This window comes from Brienomyrus brachyistius, chromosome 8 (genome assembly GCF_023856365.1).
Source record: "Brienomyrus brachyistius isolate T26 chromosome 8, BBRACH_0.4, whole genome shotgun sequence".
NCBI lineage: Eukaryota > Metazoa > Chordata > Actinopteri > Osteoglossiformes > Mormyridae > Brienomyrus > Brienomyrus brachyistius.
In genome coordinates, this window is record NC_064540.1 from 1,668,899 (window position 1) to 1,686,259 (window position 17,361).

General features: G+C 47.6%; 1 protein-coding gene across 4 annotated transcripts in view; it reads right to left on the bottom strand.

Moving 5' to 3' along the window:
* Positions 1–834: 834 nt before the first annotated feature.
* Positions 835–17,361, bottom strand: part of gnas (GNAS complex locus) — a 46,158-nt gene continuing 29,631 nt past the window's right edge. For all 4 annotated transcript variants that reach the window (XM_049023147.1, XM_049023150.1, XM_049023149.1 and 1 more), the window contains exons 5-12: positions 15,544–15,641; positions 5,288–5,342; positions 4,778–4,851; positions 4,577–4,635; positions 4,356–4,476; positions 3,755–3,885; positions 3,587–3,654; positions 835–3,447 (exon numbers count right to left, since the gene is read on the bottom strand). In XM_049023147.1, the coding sequence (XP_048879104.1) occupies positions 3,301–3,447; positions 3,587–3,654; positions 3,755–3,885; positions 4,356–4,476; positions 4,577–4,635; positions 4,778–4,851; positions 5,288–5,342; positions 15,544–15,641 (753 nt within the window). In that variant the 3' untranslated portion in view covers positions 835–3,300. The remainder of the gene's footprint in view (positions 3,448–3,586; positions 3,655–3,754; positions 3,886–4,355; positions 4,477–4,576; positions 4,636–4,777; positions 4,852–5,287; positions 5,343–15,543; positions 15,642–17,361) is intronic.

Genomic DNA, 17,361 nt, shown 5'->3' on the forward strand with positions numbered 1-17,361 from the left:
AAAAATCTTCCATCTCCTGTTTTGTCCACGTTGGCCTATGTCACGTCTTCCTCTCTCCCAAAGGATCTATCTACAGTATAATAGCCCTGTATACAAAATTTGTATACAAATATAAAATAGTACAAAATTTGTTGGCCAATTTCAAATACGTTCTTCAATAACTTAAAAGTATTTAACAGCTTATTTCGGTTCCTTGGCCAGTTTGGAATAATGTTACTGCACATGTACATACACACAGCGACTATATACTGTATAAAGTATTGACTAATAACACACAGCTTGTAACGCTATCACATTGCAGATGGCTACATCAAAATTTACCAAAAAAAAAGAGCAAAAAACCTTGTAGGCCAATTAGAAGAGTATTCATTCCATAAAGAACTGACTGCTGGATTCTCAGTTCCGTCACTTCTAATCAATTCATCTCACACAAACTGTGTTTATATGTAAATTTGCATAGCTAGAAAATCCTATGTCTGAAAACAGGGGAAAATAGTTTGCTTGAAGATCACCGTATAAAGCAGTGAATCTCAGTTGCTGTTTGTGTGCGAGATATTTAAGCGTGGCAAATTAAGATATGTGGAGAAACGCAGTAATGCTAGAGCAGACGCAAGCAGAACTGTCATTTTGGATAATTAAATCATTTTAAGTACAGGGTAAACCTCTGCCTTTATACAAAACCTGAATCCTTGAGAGGGTCAGGTAAATGGTCCGATCTCTCACTCTCAGCGATTATGGACCTCCAGAGGCATGTCCTGTTTTGACGTAGGCCATCAGCGTCCCAGCACCTCTTATGCTCAGTACTGTGCGGGTGGAGGAAAACCAGGTACCAGGTTTTGCAGAGGATTAACAGATCGCACCAGCTGGGCTGGCGTAATGTGTTTAATGTGACCGGGACGACACACTTAAGTCCCGGCCCTCCCATTGCTGTAATTCAGCCCCCCCTCACCCCCACTGTACAGAAAGAGCTCGAAACAGTGTCCTATGCGTGAGCCGTCCTCGACCCCACGGCATGTGTCACTCACACAGTACTGGACTCCGCCTTCACAGCTGTAATTGAAATCTTTGTACAAAATGTCCGGGGGAGGGGGGAGGGAAGCAGACACATGGAAAGAGCAACATACACCGAAAACATTCAATGTAAAAATGTAGAAAACCAGATGGTTTTTGGTACTAAAATTACACTCACTTATTGCTGCAGCGAGTTTAACTTGAAAACATAATAAAAAAAAAACTGAAAACTAAAATGAATGGAAATCCAAACTCTTGTAAAGCCACTTCCCATTTCCCACAGTACCACGACTCAACGACATTTTAACAACCTGGGGTCTGGGGGGGTTGATGGGGGGGGGGTCGGTAGGGTAATGAGTTTCTCTGCTCTCATTATTAAAGTATGACAAGGAGGAGCATTGGAACATTTAAAAATAAATGTTAAACGCACATGCAGCCAAAGAGTTTGTACACCAGGTTGGCCAGACAGGTCGGGGTGGGAGGGGGCTAGGGTTACAAAGGCCTGCTGGGATCATCTGCAGCAAACACCCCCCCCCAATCCCTGCAGAGCAGTACAAGGAATGACCCAGAACACTGATACCATTTTTTTTCTCTTGTATAATAAAAAGAAAAAACTAGTGATAAATGTTTTTGCATTTAGTTTTTTTTTCCTGCTCCTTTAAAAAAAAAAAAAAAAAGTCGGAAATGAAAAAGAAACCCCTCCCATTGCACCCACTTTAGCTTCTCCAAAATGTAGGCTGGTCTGGGGGGGCGGGGGGAATAAAAACTTAATTTATATATATACACACACACACACGTTTATTTTATGTATATATATATAAATAAATTCATCTTCATCCTATTATAAAGAGGGTTGGGAAGAAAGGAAGAAAAAAAAGAAAATAATGAACAAACAGGGGAGGGGGGGGGGGAACCTAAGCTATGGACAACGGGCTCCCCTCTCCCCCAGGGAGTGAACAACGCAGTGTGTGGTGGGGGTGGGGGGCGGCTCAGCTGTACAGCGCAGTGAAACAAACCTTAACATCTTAGCTCATCATTTAACACGTACAGTCGTGATCAAGGCACAGGAATCTTCTACAAGTTCTGTTTTTTTCTCAATAAAGTTGTACAAAATAATACATTTTACAGTCTGTACAAGAGTAATAGTCCAGCAGTAAAATATAGACAGACATACTGAAAGCCGGGATGAGGGAGGGGTCTGTGTGTGTCCAGGCGACCGTCCGATTGGTCTGTCTCACGTTACATTTTTTTCCTCATTTATCAACTGTTGTTAAAGCCTCCCAAAATAAAAATAATTAAAAAAAACAAACACTTCATATGGCCAAGAGGGGAGAGGTGGACAATGTAGTTTAGTAGCAAAGTACGGGGGGCTGCGGGGGGGTAAGGGTGGCTGAGTGGTGCACAGCTGGACACAGCACACACAGTGTACACCAGCAACTTGGGGGGGTGCAGAGGGACACAAGGGCTGACTTACAGGAAAATAAATTTATATTTTATATATATATATATTTTATATATATATATAAAATACATACATATTTATACACACATAAATATCTATATCGTAAATTTTTTTGTTGGTTTTTTTATTATTTTTTTGCACTGCGTGTATTTGGGTTATACGCGGTGTCCATGCCGCCGCCTCCTCTGCTGGCGATGCGCTGAAGCCCCGGCCTGCTGTCCTCCCCCCAAAGGCTTTACGCTCCTGCCCATCCTCCTATTCATGCTGTGGGACTCCTCCTGGCAGTGGCGGCCGTCTCGGGGAGTGCGGAGCAAGAGGAGCCGGCCGGCCAGACAGCGGCCTAGGCCTGTCAGGACAGAATGAAAGCCGGTGTGTGTGTGTGTGTGTGTGTGTGTGTGTGTGTCAGAGCGTTGCATGTGTGACAGTTTTTATGAGCCCCACAAAGCTGGGTGCTGACTGAGGGGAAATGTGGGGTTTTGTGGCCAGAAGGTTCCTTGCAGGGGAAAGAATAGGGTTTAGAGTACCGCTGTGTGTGTGTGTGTGTGTGTGTGTGTGTGTGTGTGTGTGTGTTACAGTCCTGAGCGCAGTGGGGAAAGTGCTTGGAGTTCTGCAGTTCTGGCTTTTGTCTCTTTCTCTCTCATTTTCATGGTTGCTGCATGTTCAAGTCTATTTAAATGGGGCCGTATTTGACTTTATTGAAACTTCAAGAAAAGTCGTCCTCGGGAGAGCACAGAATGAGGAAGGGAGGGGGGCGGGAAGGTTAGGGCGGCGGGGCGGGGGGGGGGGCTGTCTGGAGGCAGAGCCTGTCTTTCCCCACCCTGCTCCCATCACAAGAGCTCGTACTGCCGCAGGTGCATCCGCTGGATGATGTCCCGGCAGTCGTTGAAGACGCGGCGGATGTTCTCTGTGTCCACGGCGCAGGTGAAGTGTGGGTAGCAGTAGTGCCTCCCGTCCCCACTGGCTGTGCTGATCCTCTGTGAAGTGGAAAAATATCGTTATGTGTCCGTCTCAAGTGCAGTAATCGGGGCCCTAGGGGCAGGTCAGACTGGGATGTCCAGCAACATGCAAATTGCGGAGGTTTGTTATGCTACAAACAAAGGCCATGTCACTCACCAGGAACTCGTCTCGGATGAAATACTTTGCCCTGGTAACTCGTGGATCCTCCCCTGGTTCAGGTGATGCTGGAGATGGGAGGAGAACATTTTTAAAATTGGGGGTTGCTGCCTGTTACTCCTACCCCACCCCGACCAAACGCGTGCAGCAAGTCAAACCAGCACTCACCATCATCTGGGGTTATGTATCGCGCAAACTCTGGGAAATAGTCCTCGATTTTCGATTTGGCTGCCAAAACCTTCTCGGCCAGTAGGTCCTGCTTGTTGAGGAAGAGGATGACAGAAATGGTCCGTAGCCACCTGGGGAGAGGAAGAAAAGGTAAGATTAAAACTTACCAAACTTAGCACTAAGGTGACACCGAAGTCACTGAAACCGCTGCCACAGCCGGATGTGTGAGACACAGATCGGATCCGATTAACACCAGGGTCCACCTGGGACATGAACCAATATCCTTGAGGTTAAGAGTCCATGCCTTTAAACTCCACTGGCCTATCAGCTGCTAACTGTGAACTTTGTCTGTCATATGGCACAGACTATGTGAAATTATAGAATCCATTCAAATTGCTCTCTTGGCTATAGTTCGTAATGTCACTCTAAACATGGACGAGGGTGCTGGCTGAGGCAATGTGCAATGCATTTATTCAGAGAAACACAAGGCAATAAACAGTACATACACTTTCATCAGTAGCGATTTGTACACCCAGGTACACTGGCTCAGTTAATCTATGGCTTTTTCATGCCAAACCGCTTCTTCAGCTGCTGGCCATACCTGTTGTTCCAAATGTTTTTGAACAAGTTGAGAGCCTCCTGAAGGCGGTTGGTCTGATTGTCTTCCCGGATGACCATGTTATAGCTGCTGCTGGCCACCACAAAGATAATGGCTGTGACATCTGTGAGGACAGAGTGGGGGGGGGGGGGGAAGAGTCCAGCCTTGCTCATCCAGCCGCTCGGAACACCAAATAAAATGAGAAAGGGGCGTGTCCTCCTCACCATTAAAACACTGAATCCACTTTCTCCGCTCATCCCTCTGCCCCCCCACGTCAAACATGCTGTTAGGGAAGATGAGAAAGAGGACAACATTTACATCCATCTCCTTCCTCACAGCTCGATTCCCAATAACCAGAAGATCACATGTAGCATATCTGCTAAGTGATGGATCCAGGAATATAATGTTCCTTCTTCCCAACTTACTGGAAATTGACTTTGTCCACCTGAAATCTTGTCTCGAAAATCCCCGAAGTCAGAACTCGGCATCTCAGCAGGTCCTGGGGGGGGAATGAGTGTTTATGAGTGTTTGAAAAGATGTTATACTCATTAAGCACTATTACATATGGGAGGCATACAAGCACAATGCCAATTATTTTTTTATTTTTTTAAGTATAGGAGATGGGTGGCATGTTGGGTCATTTCAAACCACCAGAGGTGGGATTCAAACCTGCAACCTACTTGTGTGTGGAGATCGCTGCTGGAAGGTGAATAGTTATTGTGAGCATTTCGGCCGTTTTATTAACAAATGCTGGCTAGGTAGCTAAGGATCACAGCTGCGTTACCTACCCAGCATTTATGAACAAGACTGATTTACATGGAATTAAAAGTTGGGCTTTCAGGAAAGCATGCCGTTACTTCCTATGAGACCCACCTCTGTTGTTTAGTGCGGCAAATCACTAAAGTGCGCATTTATGACAAGTGGTAAACACTAACCTGATCAGAGGGAGTGTAGTCGGACTGCTTCACAATGTCGATCTTGTCTAAAAAGCTGAAAGGAGCAGAGAAACAGTCGAATTTAAGGACGTGGGTCAGTTGGTGGGGATACAAGTTTTTCCACTTGTAGTTTCACAACTGGTCAGCAGAGGGGGCAGCTTCTTCCTCAGCAGTGCAAGGATACCAGGAGGCAGTGAGTCACCATTAGCTGCTCCAGTCAAACACTGTAGGCAGTGGAGCTCCTATGGTAGGAGGGATTCGGGGGGGGGGGGTACCCTGTTAGGCCTCTGAAATGAAATCAGCCCGAGATCTGGACACAGGCACCGAATAAGAGCAGTATGCCAGCCCCAAGTCTTACTATACAGTACGGAGTTATAATGAGAGCACAGGTAACATTAACCATGCAGCTTTATGCATGTTTTTTCTTTGAACTGACACACTAAGCTGGACCCTCATGATGATCACTCTATACAGTATTAATTACCGCATGGTAAACTGCAGCTTCTTACAGGTAACCAACTGCATGTCGCCGTTTCCCCCATTCAGAGTATGGAGACCTCAGCTGCAGCAGTAGGTCCTTGATCAGGGAGACCCTCCATTTTGATTCCAGACAGTTTGTGTGTAACCTCCCTCCACCTCACCTGTACGTCTACCGTCTCCGTATGAGTTCTGCAAGGGATTCATCACTGTTCAAGGCCACCGATGCTCGTCACACGGAGGATTATGGCTACGTGAAAAGCTCACATCCAATAATTCCATCTGCGGAGTTCACCGGCGCTCACGCTGGACGTCCCTACACCGGTGGAGCAGCTAACACTAAAAATCTCCATGTCAGCCCAGGCATGATTATTTGGTGGGGGTGGGGGCAGGGCCAGGGGACAGAGAGCACAGGCCCGGGGGACAGAGAGCACAGGCCCGGGGGACAGAGAGCACAGGCCCGGGGGACAGAGAGCACAGGCCCGGGGGACAGAGAGCACAGGCCCGGGGGACAGAGAGCACAGGCCCGGATTCGCCAGCCTGCTACAGGAAGAACTCCGAAAGCGGGACGGGCAGCCAGACGGACGGCCGCTCCAGTGCAGCGTGCAGCTGCGGGGAGCAGGTGAGGAGGGGCCGAGGTATGTGACCCCTCTGAGATAACAAGGAATGTGGCGCAGAAGGCCGGAATGTAACGGGGAAGCAGCAGCTGCAGTGGTGGGGGAGGGGCTACGGGCGCGTCACGGGACACGAGCACCCAGCCCGCTCTGAAAGGCACGCCCGCTGCTAAAATCCAACTACGCCGACTCAATTATAGACGTTCCTTCTATTAATAGGCCCATTCCAATAACAGCTCGCCCCGGTGGTCAAATTAAAACAGCAGAGATCTCTCTCATAGCCTGGAGGACATTGCTGACTGGGCCTCATCTGCAGAGCCGCGCAGATGCTACTAATCGGGGTCTCAGTCCTAGCAGGCGCTTTTCACCGGCTGTGTGCAGGGAGAGCTGGTCACCTTGCAGAAGATCTTATGGATGCTGTGGAGAAATGGACCTACTGGTTCCTTCAATGTCAGTGTACAGACTGCAGAAGGTTCTTTTTATGCGGTGAAATCACGCAAGAGTCACCATGTTCACCACGTCGCACGACAGCCAGAATCCACCCCCAACCTATCGATGCACGGAATTAGTCAGTTATGTATGAAAAGCACCTGACTGGCTGCTGGACCAATCAATGTTGACCAGCGACTGTCCGATACACCATCACGCAAAGGTCTCATTAACAAACAGAGGCACTGTGTGTGAAAGACTCCACAGAAACAACCCTGCGTCTTTCCACAGTGACTCTCCGATCTGCGACTCCATGCCTTCATTACCAGACATCGTTATGTTTGCTACAGCGCTGCTTACTTTGATCCAAAACACAATTTAACCTAGGGGTTACATTTTAATTCCCCAAAGATTAAACAGTACGCTGATCCATGTCTTGCAGTGGGACACACATCACAGGGCAGAGGAAGAAGTCTGCGGCTGCAGTTCCGCATTGAACCACCAGAGGGGCCAGTCTATCCCACAAGTCTTCATTCCAAACAGAGCATAAAGCAGGCCTGTCTAGCTGGACTTTGAAAAGCAATTTCTTGCTACACTTAAAGCACATCACATGGAAAACTGTTTGCCACCTACTAGTGAAACTGAGGCTTGTGAAACAAACTATGAACATTAAGTTCATATTTACTAAACCATGTGCAGTTAATGCTAAAGAACAGGCAGATGTTGACGTGATAATTGCCTGAATTCAGATACGAGGCCTGTTCTGAAGAAAGAACAGAATACGAGCAAAGGAGACCCATCAAACAAGAGCAAAAAAAGGCTTTTCTCCACTTCCAAACCAAGAAATGAAAGGTTCTATTAACACTTAATAGGAGTGTAGTGCTAATTAACATAAAATGTATCTAACAAATCATAAATTGCAGGAACATTCTGGGTCCCCATGAATTCAAACGAAAATCCATACACCTTGAATGTCAATTTAAGTTTTAGGAAAATGTATTTTGCATTTCCTGTTTAACCTTGAAAACTGACATCAATAAAACTTCCAAATTTCACAGCTGAATTTAAGTGCAAGATTATATCTATGGGTTAAACCAGCGACGCGCCTCATGCTCCCAACCTCGCAGACGGGTCAGATGGTGGCACTACAGCATAAACATAAAATTATGCCGCAACTCGGCCTGACAAAGTTCACAAGCAGCTCACCGGCTTCCCATCGCCAGGACCACACCTCTCTCCCGCATAGACTTTTCCACCATTGTGAACCTTTACTGAAACCTTTCACACGTGACCGGCTAGTTCATTGATCCAAATCAGCACTTGACTAGATGCACGCGCCAAGTTGAATAAAACTAGTCGAGGGTTCAAACACGACTGCTTCCAGATGCCAAATCTATTACAGAAGGTGGGCAGGGCCTTTTGCATTTTACACATTTATATCTTGCTGGTAGAACAGCAACGCAGAGAAAAGGCAGAACCGGCAACTCAATGAGATTAAATCAGGCAGAAACTTACCACCACGGTCAATGGTGTCTATTTTCATACCACACACCTGAAATACGTGACAATCTGCTGCCAATCCCACTCCCCCAGCCCTGTAATCACCACTTCATTCTCATCTTATTATTGTTGCATTTTCGACTCATTTTCCTCATTTTAAATTTTTCGAGCAATGAGTCATTAATATAAATCATTTGGCCCCCACCTCCCCCCGCATGACTGTGGCCAGTCCACAGAGCTCTGCAGCCCTTATGTGCTGCCCAATGCCCGCTTCTTACCGCATCCGATCGAACCTCATGCCACTGTGCTCAACAGTGATAAACTCTGTTCCCCTACTCATTCCATTTCTCTATTCAGGACACAATTACACTTACAGCAAAAGTTCACTGGTGGGAAAGAGGGAGGAGAAAGAAAAGAAAAGAAAAAGAAACTCCAGTACTCCCATTTGTCGCAATAATACTAAATAAAGGTTATGACAAGTTCAGAGATTTCTCTGGACTGCGGTGTAACTGGGCCATTCAACATTAACCCCAGAGGTAGCAGGTGAAAGGAGGCCACAAGTTCTGAGATACAGAACCACGACTGACTGTCCTGAGCACTGCTCACCGGACGACAGGCCAGGAGGCCATCTTCAGATTCCTGTCCCGTGGCCTCCAGGAGGAGTCGGCCTGTGCCAAAACCTCCAGGGCCCCCCCAAGTCCCCCAGACAGCGGGGGGTGACGAGAGTAAGAACCTCAAAAGAAGGGACGCAGAGCCACAGACCTGATAATGGCCTCACTACGCATTCATCTGGTTAAGGTGAAAGAAGCAGGGACCGGGATTATGGGGCCTGGGGGTAGAATCGAGAGGGTATGGTGACCGACCCAGGCCCAACAAGGGGGAAAAGAATGGGAACAGGTGACAGTGGACAAGGCCTTAAATCAGAAAAGGTCAAGTTCTAGCACATCGATTTAGCGATGATTTGGCCATATTTAGCCACATTAGGGTGTCTGGCCAGTTAGTTATATTTCAGACTCTCCTCTGGGGATTCCCCACTCTGACCCAAGAAATGAGATTCTCCTGTGTTGCCTCTCTTTTGCTCAGGGACCCACATTAAAATGTGAGAAGCGCCTTTACAGTACTGCCCAAAGGTCTTAGACAGTCAAAGAAAATGTTTACATGATTTTCCTGCTGATGTAAAACTATGATACCTGTCAAAGTGTGTCAGCTTAACCATCTCAAAACCTCTCCTAAAATGAGCCCAGTACACCAGGCACTGGACCACTGCCCCCATCTCTTTGAGCTAAATCGACAGCATATCGACTTTTAAACTAATCGAATTACAAGTGAACTAGTTGTGCGATGTAAAAAAATGCCGGGAATGGCGGGTTTAGGAACTGAAGCGGTGTTCTAGCCACCTAACAGGTTTTTGGTAACTTTTTGGTGGACACAAGAAATTCTTGTAACATGTTTTGTTGTGTTAATCTTAATTGGCATAAAGTTAAGCGTATTTTTTGCTCGGAACAAACACAATTTACTACCCAGATAAAAAGCTTTAAACATTTTCTTAGATTGCCTCAGACTTTTTCAGAGTGCAGTAGGTTCGTCGAGGCCTTTGAATGTGACTCCAAACTACGACCACGTCTCAAAAGCGACCCACCCAGCTCACTACGGGGACAGAGGCGTCATCCTGGGTCAGACCGGCCACCCGAATTCAAATTAAAATCAAATCAGATCTGGTCTGTATGATCTAGGCTATGGCAGCGTAACAGGGGACAGGAACAGGAAATCAGTCTCACAGACGGATGTCCCACCCCCATGGTTATGACGCCACCCCCCCTGCTTCCTAATGACTGTTCCTCAGACAATCTGGAGCTTTTCCATTTCTTAATAAACAAAGTCTGACATTTAGGTAAAATACCTTCCATCACTGGGTACATGTCACAGGGCTGCATGTGATCAGAGGGGGGACAAGAGTGAGAACTGAAGAGGTTCAGCAAGAAACATGCGAGCCCCCCCACAAAAAGAAATGTGTTTATTTTCGGTGAATCCATTACAGCCCAATGCTTTGCTACAGCAGCTCGTTCACCTTAACTGCCATTAATCCACTCCTCTCTGCATGTGCAAACACCTCTCCGCAAGTCAGGTCTGACACACAAAAAAGGGAGGGAGGCAGAGGCAGAGGGAGGGGGGAAGCAAAAGAGAGTGAGCAAGCGAGCGAAAGAAAAAGAGCAGAGCCTAAGCTCTGTCTAACATTACAGAACGGATCCAAAAATAGCTCCTTGGCGCCCTGGCCTCCAGCTTGGTTGCCATGGCGACAGAACCACGGGCGCTATAAATAGACTATCAGCTCCAAATCTTGTGTGACTGGAGCTGAGCCAGAGAGCGAGAGAGCGAGAGAGAGAGCAGGACTGAAGGGAGAGGGGGATGGATAGAGAAAGTACCGCCAGACATGAGGGTACACAAAAAACAGAAAATAATGAAGGGAAAAAAAGCCAGAGAGGGAAAGAGAGGAGAAACACTTAACCCTTTCATAGACACAAACCAATACGCCTGCGCAAAACCCCCATTTGGTGAGCATCCTCCACGTCGATGGACAGGGCACTTTCATATGCGGCCACTGGACACAATGTACGCCATCTCTCACACACACACACACACACACACACACACACACACACACACAGTCAGGGCCAGCAAACAGCAGAACTGCTCCCTTTCTCTCTCCTTCCCTCCCTCTCTCTCTCTCTCTCCTGCACCCTCTCTCCCCTTCCCCCTCTCTCTCTCTCTCTCTCTCTCTCTCTCTCTCTCTCTCTCTCTCTCTCCCCCACTCTCCTCTGCTCGCTCATCCCCGCCCCATTTCCAGTGAAATCTCTTCCTCTCTCTCCCACACACACATACACACACACACACACACACACACACACACACACACACACACACACACACACACACACACACACACTCTCTCCCTCCCCATTTGATGAGTCAGTCTCAGCCATTTTCTGTCACAGCGGAGACGCGACTACGGAGGGGAGGGTGCGAGGAGCCCCCGGGGGCGGAAGCACATCAGCTGGCCGGGCACGCGCACACAGGCGACGCCATCACCCCAACCCCCAGCAGGACCCCGTGTCCACACCCCAAAAGCGAGCTTTGTGAGACTCGACAGAGCCTGACGCCTCTGGTGAACTTTCGAACCCAGGAAAATCTGGGGGGCTAATTTACATTATATTACATACATTTATCACACGCTTTAACCAAAGCAACATTTGAGAAGGTACAGTCACCACAGTGACATCACTCTGCCGACCTTGGGGTTCAAACCAGTGACCTTCTGATCACAGACACAGGACCCTACCCCACAAGCCCACTCTTCCATTGCCCTCTTTAAAAAGATTTCCTGTTCCACATGACTAAAAATCACACGCAAACATCCAGTATAACGTGCTACATGAGCAAAATAAGTTGTATGCATTTTATAGGTTTTTAAAAAATGTGCCCACTGGCTTCCAAGAGGCATCACAAAAACAAAATTTAAATCACAGGTTGCTAAGAGCAGAATAAAAACCTAATCAGGGTTTCCAAGTCTGTGCACGTCATGCTTTCAGAAACTCACGCAAGAAATCTTATGGCAAATCTATATTATTCCATTACAAACCTAAAATTAGCTACATCAAAAGCATAGTTTGCAAACCCTGCAGACTATTTACAATGTAATATAACTGTTACATTCATTTAAATGCATGTACATGTATGTAAAAAATCCCACTCCAGCCAGCTGAGGTTGGTAACCCTGACTTATGGTTAGATAATCATTTTAAAAACAGTATACTGGTTTAGACAGCCGATCTCTCAGATCCTCGGAGCACTCCACGCTAACCAGAACGCCTTGCGACACATGCCACACGCTTAAATCCCATGAAAACGTAGCTTAATACCAACTGTTCACAACAGCGCCACCTTGGACAGTGCATGTGCTGTTACACACGTAAACCAGAAACCGGAGAGCCCTTTCCACGATTAAAGGAAAAAAACTTTTTTTGCAAGGTTTTTCACGAAATGACTGGCGGACTGTCACAAACCACTGTGCACTGATATTCTATCCAGAGGGGTTTCAGTGTGTCCTGATACACTGCATTTTTTGAAGTACTTAGTTGTTCAGAATCAAATATTTTCCTTTTGCTTTACTTTGTTATTAATTACTGTGTTGACAGATGTTGATGCTTGACAATGGGGTTAGAAGCGTCTAGCTTTATTACACGATGACCATCTGCCTTTGGAAAAACTGCAGTGGCCCAGAAATCACTCGGCACCTCCAGTTACGTTAAGAGCCGCCTTTATTTTGGGTTAGCTGCCTGTTGAGGCACTCTGCTACGATGCTACGCCACTGACCGAGCATCTTGGAATTAATCGGTCACAAACGGAGGGACCAAAGATTCGGGGTCCAACACGGGTCCTAACTACAGTTCGGCTATTAATGAAACATTGGTATAAGAACTACTTTTTTTGCAGCCACCATTTACACAGAGAGGGAAACAGGAATAGTGTGCATGTTTCCGCCGCTGCTTGCCTCAACTCTCACCCGAAAACCGTGACCCCCCTCCCCCCCCCCCCAGCCCGCTGCGGCCCAGTGAGACTCGGGCGCGACAGACATATGACATCATGATCATGTGGATGGGCGGAACACGTCGTCTCTGTAAACAAGCAGCGTTACGCCGAAAGAAACAACTGAAACAAGAGGAAAAAACATCTAAACATCCTCCCAGGCCAGACATGTGCTCTGACCTATAAAGGAAGGATATTTTATATTATGCATGTGGAGAGCACATCTCCACATATATGTGTATATAAACACGCATTACCATGCACCATCAACACAACTGGTAGCAGGGTCCAAACCAGATACAAAAGATTGCGATCAAAGCGATTTCTTCACCACATGCAAAAAAAAAAATGCGAAAATCACAGCTGGTCTGTGGGTCACCGGCCCGGTGTCAGGAATGTCGCCTTAACGCAGCACAAAAGATGGCCTTTGTCTCACTGACATTCTTAAAATAATCCCTTAAGTATTTCCTTATTTAGCCTGGTTGCTATTATTTTAGCACGGCTGCTGACCGTCACCATGGCTTCTACAGCAGTGATTCCGTCTCCACAGCGTGCTGTCAGGGGGGATAAAAATAGACCCACCGGCGGAATTTACCTGCCGAATTTGCTATTTAGATTTTTAGAGTTTTGCGATTAATGATTGAGGTATTAGAGCTGGCTTAAGGAATATAACAGGCTATGAAAACTAAAGCTCAAAAGAATAGAATCTCAAGGATCAACACTGAACCACGCCAAACGCGTCACACCATGAAAGTGTGCCCCTCACTAGTGTCCGACGCGTCTTCTCACATTCAGAACTACCCCATAAACTTAATGCACCCAACCCCTCCCACGGATGGACCAAGCTTTGTTCAAACGATCAGTCGGATGCGTCAGCTTTTGATAGGACGCTTTTCTCATCGGTAATTCTGGGTAATAAAAACTACCACTCCACCGTAATCAGGCTTGATAAGGCGGTCAGCTAAGCTGAAATTAACAAGCCGCATCTTCCAAAACTGTTTTGCCAAAGTCCACAAAAACGTGTGTGGAGTTGGTACGTTCTTCCTGTTTTGGGGGGCTTCCTTGGGGCGTTGTGGGATCACCTCACAATCCAAAAGCATGGGGGGATCAGATAGTCAAGTCACTCAAGTGCTGAACTTGTTAGTTAAAGCAACGATCAAACACACTCGGACTCCGCCCTTTCTCCCCCTCACAGTGCCGATATAGCAATGAGGAGACCAACCACACAGGCAATTTCTGTCTACAGCGGCAACCTAGGTTCAACCAAAGCATATACACAACCTCTGTGTAAAGATACACTTGGGTAAGGGAACCATTGGCGATTATTCCAGACTTGTACCAAAGTCCTACAACTAGTAAACTGAGACAGAACCAACACTAGAGAGACGCTTCCAATGCAAATCCACTGACAAGCAGGTCAGGGCGAGCAGCACTGCCGAGCCAAGCATGGGAGTCATGTGACAGGAAGCACGGAAATTAATCGCTAACTAACCTCCGAGTGCAGGATTATATCCACTGCACACCAGATTCATCGATGCATTGCCCAGCAAAGCGTGTGGTTTCGACGTCCAGACGAGGGTGAGAGGATGAAAGGACCCCTTAGTTCTACAGCTGAAGAGGCCCTTTCGCTGCTTCTAATCCCTCCAAGGGAGAAAGACAGCCACCTTTGCTATGCCTCAGTCTCTCTCTATCAGTATCTCTCCTCCTGCAGCCATCCTGGGCTATAAATAGCCTTCCCTCTTGCTTTTGGCCTCCCCCGTTTACATAAGCACACTGCACGGGGGGGGGACTTCCGGTCTGGCTGGGCTCAACGCAAGGCACGACAGGGAGGGCCGGCCATGCAAGTGCAGGTAACCCAGAAGGAAAAAGGGCAGGATGGGCTGCCGCGGGGAGCAGACACCCCCACGGTCACAGCGCCGGCACTCGCCTGACGCCACTGCGCACCACTAATGACTTCTCCTGAGCAGGAGCACCCGTGTCATGTGACTAGGGCACTGCCTCGAGATGGGGGCGGGAGCTAGAGAGAGAGAGATTGGAAGGATAAGGTAGGAGAGAGAAAACGGGGCCTGTATAAAGGGATAGAAGATGGCATTATGCCTTCTGCTGTGGAAAAACCAGATGGGAACTGCCAGACAGTGGCACTGCACAGACAGACAATATCCAGCCTGACTGTCACTTACACAGCTATACAAACCAATTAAGATGCAACTTTGACAAAATGAAGCAATGATCCTTTATTTACCATTTGTACACATACGAGTATAAGTACATCAGATTGCTTCTCACTGTCTACCCCATGTTAATCTCCATTAGACACAGAGACACACATGGAGGTGAGAGCAAGCTTTTTTTTTTTTTTTTTGGGGGGGGGGGTCACAGTGCAGGGTCAACCAGTGTGCAGCGCCCCTAGAGCTGGGGGTTAAGGGCATTGCTCAAGAACCTACGAACATGTGGCTACTCTGCCAAGGTTGGGGTCTGAACCGGCAATCTTCTGATCACGGGCACAGAGGCTCGGCTCACTAAGCCAAGTTCCTGCACATGGATGCAATAAGCTTTCCAGAATGTCGCGCTGGCCCCGGGCGGCGAATGTCACAAAAGGCTAAACAAAGACAGGGTTTCCCTGAAGTTATACGGCCCGGCGTGGGTACTCACTACTGTGCGCAGTCTATCAGCTGGTACTCGTTTGACCTCTCGAAGCAGGCTCGCACACCCTCATCCTGCCACAGGCACTTCGTATGCTCGTAGAACTCCTGTGGAACAGAGGGGGGGGAGGGGGGGTTAACCGGTGAGACTGACAGCGACTCCTTACGTGCATGAAAACTAACACACAAAACTCCCGGGAGACACCGTTCAACCCAAAGAGCGCGACATCACTGGGAGTCGAACAACTAGCGCAAACTTCGAACAAATGAGCAAGGGAGGGATTTCCAAAAAGCAAGAAGTCCACGATGGACAAATCTGTTTACAGCCTGTTATCACTCCCCCCCCCCCCCCCCCCCCCCCACAGCCTCACCGCCAGGCCTTGCGGGTGGGCTCGGAAATGATGAGAGTCATCCGCTGGGTCCCTCAATGGAGCCCAGCACAGAAGGTTACAGGACGTTCTGGGGCCAGAGGAGCAGCGATTCAAAAAAAATAAAAAAGGCGTACAGCCGACCAACTCTGCGCCGTGCACTCGGCCTTACAGACACCATACATCTGAACGTATAAACATCTCAGCCGGCAGGCCGAGCTGCATTAAGAATGGCATCCTAGCTGAAATCCTCCATCCCATCTCTTCTGCTCCAGAAAGCTTCACCCCTCCCGAAGAGAGCAGTCATCGAGTGTCACATCAACAGAGAGTTTCTTTATAATCAGTCACATGCACACGGCAGAGGGGTGGGGGGGGGGGGGCTCCTTATTACATTACGAGGCCCGCCTACGGTCCTCTTTGCGGCCGCTGAATGCTGCATTGTTTCTCTGTGTCCATAGGCCTTCCTGCATGGTAGTATGTCTCACTGTCCCTCTTTTGTGACCGAAGATGACCAGATGGAGAGCAGCTCTGGACATGCAACGCGGCTAAGCTACCTCAGCTAGCTATGTCCACTGAAAAACAAAGTATCAACCAAAAAAACTAGAATTACAAGCCATGCGTGTGTGTGCGTGCGTGTGTGTGCATGCGTGTGTGTGCATGCGTGTGTGTGCATGTGCGGAGTATAAAACTGAAAGATACTTTAAATTTCCCAGAAACCAAAATGACTCATCTGTGCTGCGATCAACATTCGTTGTCCATTTCACTGCGTCGAAGGTCCGTTTAATGTCATCCAAGACTCAGAGGCTTTAAAAATCCAGGTCTAGAGCTCAGTCAGATCTTGGTCAGAAGATCCAAAACATTAATGAAAATGGAAAACTACTGAAGATGAGCATCGCTGCAAGTCACCATCTGCTATCTGTGAAATTACAAGTAAACTAACATGAGTCAAGACCTCATGCGTCTGAGAGGTTATAGATGGTGCGTTTCTGTGGGGCTGGATGTTCAAGTGAGCTGCATGTAAGCATGGGTGACCATCAGGCCACGATGAAGATGTATGAGGAGATGGGGAAGTGTAGAGGGTAGGGAGAAGATGCACGATCACCTGGATATACGAGGCAGGATGCAGGGACCTTAAGAAACTGCTCTGTCTATTTGTGCAATAATTACATGCAGCCCCCCAGTGCTCAAAGCCCCCCAGTCCCTTTCTAGACTTAAAGAATTATCATGTTAGTTCAGAACACAAGTAAATGAAGCCAAAGGAACAATAGAAGATTGTTTTCCCAAAAAGAATAAATAAGCACCCAAAACATTTCTGGCAATGTTCTGGCCCACTGAAATCCTGACATGCGCGGCCAAGCGGAACCAACAGCAGCCGGACAACCCACGGAACCAGGAGGATGACAGAGGCCTCTCTTCTCCTACAAGGATATATTTAGAGGGGGCCGAGAGAGAAGAAATCA